The sequence below is a fragment of the Amphiprion ocellaris genome, chromosome 8 (genome assembly GCF_022539595.1).
Source record: "Amphiprion ocellaris isolate individual 3 ecotype Okinawa chromosome 8, ASM2253959v1, whole genome shotgun sequence".
NCBI classification, from domain to species: Eukaryota; Metazoa; Chordata; class Actinopteri; family Pomacentridae; genus Amphiprion; species Amphiprion ocellaris.
In genome coordinates, this window is record NC_072773.1 from 32,255,592 (window position 1) to 32,267,474 (window position 11,883).

Below are 11,883 nucleotides of genomic sequence, written 5' to 3' on the forward strand. Positions count from 1 at the left end.
ACCACATAAACTGAACATACACGTGTCTTTGTGTTTAAATAACAAATGGAGAAAAATCAGGATTAATATTTCTAATCAAATTTATAAGTGAGATATCACTAAACTAGATCTGCAGATAGGTTACATGTGACCATAAGGAGGAAATTATTTCAAGTCTTGACATTGTGTCAACCCATCACTTACACAGGCATAGAGGTAGTTTACATCAACCTTTTCTTGTGTTTTTTGGTGTAATTTTTATCCATCCATCCACACCCTTTGCTAGCTTGGCACACCACACATCAGCCAATAATATCAAATTTGCAAATGTGTACCAATAGCAGGAATTAAGGCAAAAAAAAATAAACGTCAGGGATCAGATGAGACAGCGGAATAATGTCACAGATTGTACATTAGAGGTAGATAGGGATCAAGACCGATAAGAGCACAAGAAGAAGCTTATGAAGGTGGACCGTGTGCACCAGCGCTGACATAGTGAAGTCCATTCAGAGTAGGTACAGTGAAAAGAGAAAACACAGAATACTGTGGGGGGGGGGGGGGGGGGGGGACATTGGAAACGTATGGATTGTGGCTACAGTATTATAAGGCTGTTACACTTTGTGCCCCCTCCTCACAAGACAAATCAGACCGTACACACATAAAAATAGTAGCACTCTAGGACTGTGTATATCTCGAATACAAAAACCGACATAAGATACTAGATGCCGGATGCTGCCTCTCAATCGTCATCAAACTTTCCAGTAACAATATCATGGTTGGTATGCTGGTTTAGGGTCAATCCTCCTGATCCATGAAATCCAGATTCCTCATCAAGGAATGGTTTGATGAGATATTTGGTACAACCTAAACCAAACAGGCAGGCATGTAAAATGAAAAAACACATATTCTTAATACATGAAACAAGATAATTCATGTTTTGCCCTTACAAATGTGATCAACAATTACAAATAATTAGTAACATTACAAAGAATAAACTAAAAAAAAAAACCTTTAAAATGGCAAGTTTGTTGTGTTTCGCATGTGAACACAAAGAGAGAAACTAATAAAAACATGCTGTCCCTTGTACTTAAACAGGTCACGTGTTTATAGTGTCAGCTTCAGAAATAAAATCTGTGCAGCACAGTCCAACAGTTACCTCTTGGGTAGATGGCTTTAAGACAAAACTTGGATCTCACATTTATTGACAAATGGAAATGGTATTGCACAGACAGTTGCATTGATGAGCTCTACACTGCTGGAACCAGCCCAGTTTGTGTTCTTTAAACCAAATGGCAAAGTGGCGGTCAGTGATGATGATGATGATGATAATAATGATGTAAACAAATACCAAATTGTGCATCTTCAGCTCCGTTAAAAGTCTGAGAACAATTACAATCACTCTTGCAAGGTATAAAGTGATTTCTATTTCAACTATGCCATTGGTGTAAGAATGTGAATGCTTTCCCTTTTACAGCAAAACACAGAGCCAAGGAGGAGAAGCTCTCTCTCTCTCTCTCTCTAGACGCTGCTCTGGGGTCAGCTCTGCTATTAGGATGAAACAGGAGCAGCCTGGGTGAGAAAACACATCGTTCTTTTTGTTAAGTGACCGTTGTGGGAAACTAGGACCTGCAACAAATGATTCCAGATGCTCATCACGCACACACACACACACACTCACTACTGTGCTGATGGTAATGCTGACATTGTGAAGACTTTGCTGATTGTGTTAGCCCTACCAGGTGAGTTTGTCTCATCTGCACGTTAAAATCCATGCCCATATGTGGAACAGTGCTTGAACTGAATGCAGTGTATTGTTAGAAATGTAACGTCAGTCTGTAACAGTATTGCTAGAAGCAGTTTGTGCCAGAGAACGCTAATACATGTCTTTGTAGATCTCCTGTAGTAGAGGGTGGAGAGAGGTCTCCGACTCAGTCTTTTTGATCTTTTGGACAAGCTGAACGTTCTCAGTAACCAGCTGACGGAGGTCGGCCATCTTCTGAAGCAGCTTGGGGAAGAGGTAGACAGAGTCAGAGTGGTTTGCTTGGAGGTGGAGGTCCAGCGCCTGGAGGATGCTGTCCTGACTCTGCTCCACCTGCTTCACGTTCATTAACCCGGGACGATCTGGCAGGACAAGAAGGCACCAAGAAACAGTTTATGATGAGTCACAATTTGCTCTGAGCCACACAGTAAGACACAGCTGCTGCAATTAGTTAGCATAATCGACTAAGATTTTGAGGATGATGCATTTTCAGCATTGATGTCATTATTTTTTAATACATTTTCCACGATTCCCTGTAACATGTTTTTGGCCATATCACAATGATTTATTCATGCTATCAGATGTTTGTGAGTCCAGTTATGTGTCAGCTGGACAGTTTTAGAAAATTGAAGATGCAGCAGAGCCCAACTCAGACTTGAAATTATCAGAACACTAAAAGGTTGTTTGAGCACTGTGGAAACCTTTTATTGTAGCACTTGAAGAGCAAGCACACGGGTGTTATTCTAGGAGATGCACGGCCAGAAAATGTTGTCTGCTAATTAGTAGGGAGTTTCTTAATATCTTTGGTCAATGCAGATTATAACTACACTCATAAAGTTAAAAACTCAAGAAATTAAATCAAATAGTCGATTACATTTTTTGAAGGAAATGTAAATGTATACAAAACTAACTGATGAAAGTGAGTCAATTGATTAATTGATAGAAAAATAGTAGTTATTAGCAGCAGCTGTTAAGTAGCAAGTATGACTTTCAAGGCCTTCAAAATATCACACTATTTAATACTTGTTCTGACTACTTGCAAGCACAAAAAGTATGATGGACAACCAATTAAAGTTCTGAAATATTAAGTTTTGCATCACATTCTTCTGTATTTGCTAGTAACAAAAATAAAAAAATCCTATTGATGTAAATCATTTTACGAATGCAAACTTGACTCAGCCTTAAGTGAAATTAAACTGATGGTTGGATTAAGCCATTAAAATTAATTTATGTATTTACATTTATGTCTCACTAAAATCAATACTTGGCCGTTATGACACAAAAATGTTCCCGACTACAATAGCTAATGGCAGTGAAAGTGTTTGCTGCAGGTCCTGAGCACAAAATCCTTTAGAAACAATTACAGTTTAAGTTTTATAGAGGTTAATGTCACCTGAGGGCCCACATAGAATACCATTGCCTCAGGAAAAAGAATGTAGTGTTTGAAATACTTAAGAACACAAATTGTTCATTGTTTACCAGAAAACCCTTCAGTCTCACCTCCACAGAGAATAATGGCAGCAACAAACAGGGCCAGGTCACTGTCATCCAGCTCCAGGGCGTTGAACTTGACAGCAAACTCAAACTTGGGCTCCATGATCTCATTGAAGGGTTTTCTTAAGCTGCGCAGGAACTCCCTCGTCACAAAGCCTTTGCCATTGGCCACCAAGAGTCCATCTTTGTTCATGAGAGACGGCAGCATGGCAAAAATAGCCTCGTGCACTCCATACTTCAGCAAAGTCACCTGCACAAAGCACACAGTTGTCGGTTGCTGCTGTCTGTAAACAGCCACACAAATATAGCCAAGTTGTAAAGCAACCTGTGGAGACGGTGACTCACCTGGTCATTAAGAAAGAGGTCCACAAACCCTGGAATGCACTTGGCAAATTCGGTGAGCTCTCGCACAGTCTCCACCGTAGTGCACTGGCAGCGGTAGAACACGTGAACTCCGATCTCCTTGGTCAGAGGTGCACCGGGAACTAACTGGCTCCATACCAAACCACTCTCTGCTTTCCAGAGTGTGTCTACATCGTAGATCACAAAGGGCTGCAAAAAGGACAAAAACAACTTTTCCTGAACAATCACATGCAACCACAAATACTCAGTGCTAGAATATATCTGACATTTACGGCAGATTTATATAAATCAAAAGCATGGAATATGCACATAAAAACTTTGTGGTTCTCTTGCATATTTTCTGGCGATGTTTTAACCTAGAATAAGTTACATAATATATCATGTTTTCATTCCAAACAGATGATGTTTCAAGCAACTGTTAGGAGTCAGAGAGGTTAAAGCAACAGTTCCCTCACAACACATGTAACAACATATTCCAGTCGGTGACCATGTATTTAAGTGAAAAGAAGTGAAGAAAGAACAAGAATTCTAAAGAGAAAAGTTGAGGGGAACGTTTTGCCATTACTGAGGTTCATGTATTTTATTTCTGAGGAAGCCAGAACGTACTGCGGTGCTGCTGGTTTTGCCTGTCAAGATACTGCGGGCCCTCTTCTTGGTCATACTGAGGTTCTTCAGGTAGGCTGTGTTGACTTGTTTGGCCAAGGTCTTCAGGTCCGAGCCACCTGGTTTGCCGAGGTTCAGCTCCTCTGCAAGCAGGCCTGCCACCAGCTTCTTCCTCTCCGCCTCAGGCATACGTCCATATCGGATCGCTGAGCAAACACACATTCACATGCTGGTCTTATTTTGAGTGGACATTTCCAAAATAAATTAGGTCTGATACCTGGTTTGTTTTACAACAGATTCTAAGTCAGAGCTGGAAAAATGCAGTTGACCACATCTCTGCTGGAAATGTAGTTTTTTCCCTAACAGCAAATTTTGTAACTTTTTTGTTAAAGTATTTGCAAAAGGACATCATCATCAATAAATGACCTATTTTAAGAAGCTCATATGCAGACACATCTTCTCTCTCACCATCGTGGGACATTCCCAAAGACAGGCACTTCTGAAAGCGACAATATTGGCACTTATTACGATTCTTCTTCTGAATCTTGCAAGAACGCTCACAGCGCTCATATTCCAGTTTCATCCGCACGGTCCGCCGAAAAAAGCCCTGAGTAGAGAATAGGAAAACCAGTTCAGCAACTGGCATTATTGAACTTTCTTATCTTATTAAGATATTCTGCTGCGATACACAAACTGTGTTACCTTACAACCTTCACAGGCATGCACGCCGTAGTGGAAGCCCGAGGCCTTGTCTCCGCAGACCTTACACTCCACACTGATCCCAGATGCTGCGCTGTCTTCTCTACCGAGACGCAGCTGTTCTGACAGCGAAGGTGACGATGTATGGGACAAGTCTGCGTTTGCAAAAACAAAACACAAATAATAATGCTCATGCAGTGTCTAATAACAACAATCATAATAATAATAATACATTTTATTTATAGGTGCCTTTTAGAGCACCCAAGGACACTGTACAAAGTAAACAGTTAAAACATTCAAATAAACAATATAAAATTTAAAGATGTAAAAAATTTAAAAGAAGGAAATTTAGCACTTTTAAAATGACAGAAGAAGAAAGAGGAATGGATTCAAAGTGAATATGCTTGTTTGAACAGGTGGGTTTTGAGATGGGATTTGAAAATGTCCAGTGTGTCAATGTCTCTGATGTCAGGTGGGAGGGAGTTCAGGTCTAAGTATGTGTCCACTAGATCCGGCAATTTCCTGCATCCCATTCATCATCTATGTGAAATGCACCGCGTTGCATGCTGGTCCGGTTGCGGTGCGTTTCGAGCTGCGATCCGGCGCGTCTCTCTGAAACAGGCTGCTGCTCATTTGCATAAAGTAGACTCGAATTATACTTTATGCAAATTCGATGCGGCGTGCAGATGTCTGACGCATCGCAAAACTTTGGTCAAACATCTAAACTAGCCATCGGTGAACGAAAATGAGGACAGATTCAGCTACTGCACAGCTTATTTCTCACCTCAAATGCTTTCAGAAATACTTTCGCTGAACAGTTTTCGTAATGAAAGAGAAAGTTTGCAAAGGTTTGTTGGTCCGGCTTGAAATCCAGGAGCAGACAGCTTCCGAGTCGATGCGTTTGTCCAATCAGGGGCAGGCAGGACAGTTGGAGAAGAAGGTCGGCAGGAGCTGAACACTGGCTACTTGCCTCAAGTACACGCCCACCAAGCGGGCAATTTTCAGATGCATTTACAAGTGGTAAAAACACATCTAGTGGACACGTAGCACCTGTCTAAGAATGTCTCGCTCCAGTTTCTAGAAGACAATTTACAGGACAGTGAAATATAAGTCTTACCTGTGTAGCTGGACGACGCGCTGTTGTTTTGCTTGCTGTGATCGTTTTCGTCCTGATCTTGACCCTCTTTCTGTCTTTTCTTCTGGTCCCCTTTCAGACCTTTAGATGCAGGTGCTACCTCCTTCTCCTCCTTGTCCTCCTCATCTTCACTTTCCCTGGCCTTTAACTCTTGCACGTCTGTCAACTCCGACACGCTTGTCCCCCCACAACTGTCTGAGCCTCCAGACTCAGCTGTGTCCTGGGGGGACATGGGCTCGCAGTGGCCGTTCACCCGGTCGTGCTGCTCTGTGGCAGCTTGTTGAAACCCTTCCATGGTTCCTGTTGAAGCTGACTCAGCGGCTCATCTCCTGTCACGTAGCCATCATAGCTCCACTGTTTAAAAACAGAATCATTATTTTAAATACACAATACAATACCGATGTTTACTTAACGTGTGGATTAAATTCTGAGCCACAACGAGCAGCTGTTCACGCTTAACTGACTCCACATATCGTCTAACTTGCTTGTAAAGACAGTATGTGAGAGGTTAACAGTCCAATTCTAGCTTGTTGCAACACGCGGCAGAGCCAAAATTGTTCCCTGAATGTCAGTTTTTTTATATAAGCATTTACTACAATGAGTCCATTTAGAAATCTTTGACATGTGTTTGTTTAGGTGTCCTTCAGTCAATTTCAACTAATTTTGTTTGAGCAACCAGGGAGTGCCCTTGAAAGTCATACACCAATGACATGATATGCACAGGCTTTATAGTCATTCCTCTATTAACAAGGAAGCAAGTGAACAGACAAGCAGGGGTCACACACCACTGAAACCCCTGCATCATGGTATTAATTGGGGTCGAGGTCTATCATGGAATATGTCATTATAAATCTGGATTTCAATATACAGAGTCAGACAAAACATTGCATACATATATCAGGAAAAGAAAAATTTGCCTAAATATTTCATTTGCTTAAGTACTTCTATGCATATAGATACCTCTTTCAAAGTTTGATCAAATTATGATAACACTGTGTACTATTGTATGATGTTTTCCCAACAGATGGCATTACCCTCATGAATGGAGCATCAACAAGTGACGTCTACAACAGAAATGTCTGGCAGTCAATGGCCACCACTTTGAGCACCTCTTGTAACTGTAGAGGCCAAAGATAACTTTTATTAATCTCATGATGTCTGAATAAATTTGGTATTGAAATATTTATGTAAGTTTTTCTTTTCCTGTGTGTAAACATTATTTTGGCTGACTCTGTATATTATGATTTCACACAAAGATCAAATGAGAAATTGTTTATTGCCAAGTCTGTCTGACTTCATTAAATACAGAACCTGACAAAGAAAGGTACATTACCAGCAAAGCTATTAAGCAGTTGTTCTCATTGATATGCAACATTTCTTTCTGCTCTTCATCTTGGAATTTTTAACCCCTCATTCTGCACCCAAACCCCTCGGATCAAAGAAATCACCTGCTGTTAAAAATTCCACAAGTCCAGGGCTTAAACCAAAGGGGGACCGTGCTTTTACTATATTAACCCAGGCACTCTGGAACGAGCTAACCGACTTAGTTCAGGAAGCTTTTTTTAAAAACTAGCCTGCACAGAGCGGCATTTGTATAATATTTTATGTGTTTTACTGTCACAGCTAATGTTTTATTGTCGTCTTTTAATGTTTTACAAACACTTTGATTTGTAAAGCAACTCCAGTTCTGAAAAGTTTATTGTCATATCATAGAAAACTAGACAATTACACAGTACAATGCTTAAAAAAAACTAAATATGCAGACTTAAACTGACAGCAGTAGCGGTCATAAAGTGCACCGTGTATTTGTAAATTTTGGTGTGTATAAGGCGACTATTGCAGCGGTTAAGTGATGACAGGAGTGATTATAAACTGCATAGAGGTAAACAGTTACACATTATGTGGGTGTATAGAGTTCAATGAAATAGTCCAGTTCAATGCGAGCGCGTAAGAGTCAATCCCAAGGCTGATTGCTTGTGGGTAAAAACTATTCATCAGCCTACATCTGCTACAGAGACAGAGTTCACTATTATTTATCATAAGATCCTACTATAAGAATAAATAAAGGCTCGATTTACATTCACATAAAGTGCCCACAGCGCAAAACTTCTTCGTTGCTGTGATTTCTCTGCATCTTGCACACTTGGCTGTGCTCTCGCTGCTACCTTGAAGTAGAATAAACTTTGCCTCTACTGCAGTTTGGAGACATCTGTATTATTGTTTGCCTCAGATCCATGGCAGGGTGCGCAGTGTACTTGGTGGGTGCTTTAAGGGGACAGGGTGCATGCACTATGTACACACTGAGCACTGTTGATCGCCGGTGGAGGCGGTAGGGGAGAGGGCTTTAGGGGTGGAGGGGGGGGTTGCATTTTTTTTACCCCGGGGCCCCCTAGTGGATTAATCCGTCCATGTATGTAGCCTGTGCCTTGACAAACATCCACAGCATCTACTTATTGGAAATGTTTGCGTGTGTTTTCCCCAGAGTAAACACCGGCCTTGTGCGGTGTCCCAAGGCGGGATGAAGTGTAAACGTTGTGTTCAGGGATTTAAAAAAAAAAAACATCCAAATTTCGGAGTGTTAAGACTTGTCGTCCGGCAGACAACCTGTCACACTGGTTCTCGGAAATATCTGCTAACACTACTGTGAAATGTATGAGTCACTGACAGGACTGTAACTGGATACGACCATCTGAGAAATTAAACGACGGCCAACTTATAGACATGGCTACCGTGATGAAACTTTTTCCCTCAGAGTAGAAACAACCCCAGACGTAGCAGCGAGTGGCTCCGTCCGTCGAAGTCTCAGCTCCGTTAGCCAACCGAGCTAGTTAGCTACTAACCTTGAGTATTGACTACTACTAGCTAGCCGTTAGCGCGGCTGACCCACATTCCCGTGTGTGCCTTTAAATAACGTTAGCTGGGGCTTGCCAAGTTAGCTTACCTCTCCCAGTAGTGCTGCTGCTTGTGAAGGTGTTCACGGTGAAATGCCAAGCCGGCCACACGCCAGACAAGCAGCGAAAACAGTCCCGAATCCCGTCCAGGATCGATCGGCTGTTGACAAGTTGTTTGAAGTCACCAGCGGGAGTTAGCGGCTAACGGCTAACGTCAGACTGCTAACTAACATAAACTTACACTTGATTCGGGCCTCCGCTGCGGTAACACAAGCCGATGAGAGGAGAAAATTAACAGCGGTGCGGACACATCTGCTGGCCACTATATCACATGCAAATAAGCGAAGTTAGCTGGTAATCCCTCACCGACTCTCTGCCCTGCTTGGCTTGGCTTTGGTTTACTCTGCTTTGCTTTGCTTGTCCCCCCCTCCTCTCCTCTCCTCTCCTCTCCTCCTCCCTCGTCACATGCCAGGACACAGCGCCCCCCGCACCGCACACATCCGACTGGATCCTACAAACAGCTCCGAGAAGTCAAGGTCTCCGTGAAATACACAATAATAAACTGTTGTTGTTGCATTCGGCAACACGGACACATGCACTGACACCGAGAAGCTTTTACACGGGAGTTTAAATCCATGAAAGTGAAAACAAAAACAACATAGGATTTGTGACACTGGGCTATATAAGAATAGATTTGATTTGACATAGAGATTAAGTTATGCCGACAAAAAATGATTTAGATTCCCACAAAAAAATAAAATAAATGTAAAAATAAATCCAGTTGAATAATATGTTTGATTTTGTGACCTATTCGTAAAGATAAGATTAGTTTCAAAATCACTGGACTGGTTCATGTCTGATTTTACAAGATGTCATAGAATTTTATCCAATGGGACATGGGTGTCAAACTCATCACCAATTTGATTTTCCTTTGTTTTAGTGAAAAAATGTTCACATTTAAGGAACTATCTTTATACAAAACATTACAAACAACCTGAAATTTCCTAAGAAAAATAAATTCAGTTTCAACAATATTATGCCTCAGTTTATCATTTACACATTATACCCTACAAATCACAGTTTATCTACAAAGGCACAAAATATTTAGTCTCAGGTATCTGGAACTGAACGATATAGTATTTTACTTTATGATCAAAAAGACAAAAGTCAGACAAAAGTCAGACAAAAACAAACAAAAAAACAACAAAAACAAGACAAAGTATTACAAAAATGAGACACAAAATGACAAAAAATTGAGACAGACGACACAAAACAAAACAAAAAAAGAGACAAAATAGTAGACAAAAAGGCTAGAAAGCAACAAAAAAATGGACAAACAACAAACATTTGACTAAAAATGGCAAAAGTGAGAAACAAAATGACAAAAAACAGACTAACGACACAAGCGAGATAGAAAGGAAACACAAAACAAAAGCACTACACAAAACAACGAATAAAGCAAAACACAAAATGACAAAAATAAGACCAAAAACAAAGAGGAAACACAAAACGATAAAAACGAGAAACGATAAAAACATGCAACAAATAACAAAAGTCAAACAAAAAAGACAAAGAACCACAAAAAGAAGACAAAATTAAACAAAAATTAAACAAAATGCCAAAAGTGAGATGCAAAACGACAAAAACATGACACAAATTACAAAATCTGACAAAAAAAACAACAAAAACAAGACAAAATATTACAAAAATGAGGCACAAAATGACAAAAACGAGAAACAAAATGACAAAAACCTGAGACAAATGACAAAAAAGCCAAAAATGTGACACTCAGTGACAAAATGAGCAATATAGTATTTTACTTTATGATCAAAACAACTTGTCATGGTCTGGAAATTATGTTAAATTTATAGTTTTACAAATTTACAATCTACAGTTAATGTCTTCTCTGTAATTTTTACACTTTACAAAGTTATCCCACGAGCCTCATTAGACCCTCTGGAAGGCCAGTTTTGGCTCGTGGGCCGCATGTTTGACACCCCTGCTATAGGATTATAAGATAAGATAAATTATTGATCATTACATGTTAAAGCAGCTAGATATAAAGATAAAAAGATGCAATACAGGTATAATAAAGACAGTGTACAAGGCACGAATAATTAGACATATAACTTGACCACTTTATAGATAGATAAATGCATATGACTTGGTGGATTTACATATGGATATGTACAGATGTGGCATGATGGATAATTTCTGTTACTGCTGTCACAATGTTATTGATAGAAAAGTCTAGTGTTAACAGGATGTTATTAAACATATTGTCCCTGATGTTATTAAGAATTAAGACAAAGGGGCTTACATATAATCATCATACTTGCACTTTCTTTTAATCGTAAGTGTGTCTGTGTGAAAACCTACTTGGTAATTACACTGATTCTGATGTGTTTTTAGTTCTAAATAATACACCAGATGCAATTAATCAAGAAATACAAGCTTTTTCCATGTTAGAGAAGCTTTTTTTTTTAGCAGTATTTCACAAACAAAGCCTTGTTTACCAACCGGACAAACTGCCCTGGAGACCAGATCCACAGAGGCCGTCGGTCACCTGGTTCACGGAACATTAAATATGCTTTGAGGAAAACTGCAGTGTCATCAGCTGTATGCGTTGTGCCGACAGGGTACCAAACAATATCATTTCTGAGATCTGTAAATGCAAAAATAGGTCCAATGGTTATTAAGAAGGGCTGATTTAATGATTTAATGTGTCATTGAGGCAAACACTATGCCAAGTCTAGTTTTGAGATTATTGTTATTTCAAGGTGCATAATCTAAATTATTTAATCTAATTATCAGCCACTATCTGAACACTGTAATGGAGTGTCCACAAACATAAGTCTGCATTCATAATCTAATGGATTTCATGCTATTTTATCAAAAACATAATTCCCCCAAGAAGCAAGACAGTTAAAAATGAGTGTTGTATAATTTTTTTACAGTTA

The 11,883-nt window shown here is 39.9% G+C and overlaps 1 protein-coding gene across 1 annotated transcript; it reads right to left on the reverse strand.

The window, feature by feature from the left end:
- Positions 1-62: 62 nt before the first annotated feature.
- On the reverse strand, positions 63-9,354 carry ppardb (peroxisome proliferator-activated receptor delta b). Its single transcript, XM_023267792.3, has 8 exons — positions 8,974-9,354; positions 6,015-6,386; positions 4,901-5,052; positions 4,667-4,805; positions 4,202-4,404; positions 3,578-3,784; positions 3,239-3,482; positions 63-2,100 (listed from the first exon to the last, which is right to left on the reverse strand). The coding sequence occupies exons 2-8, from the start codon at positions 6,325-6,327 to the stop codon at positions 1,853-1,855; spliced, it is 1,506 nt and encodes a 501-aa protein (XP_023123560.2). The 5' UTR covers positions 6,328-6,386; positions 8,974-9,354; the 3' UTR covers positions 63-1,852.
- Positions 9,355-11,883: the final 2,529 nt, after the last annotated feature.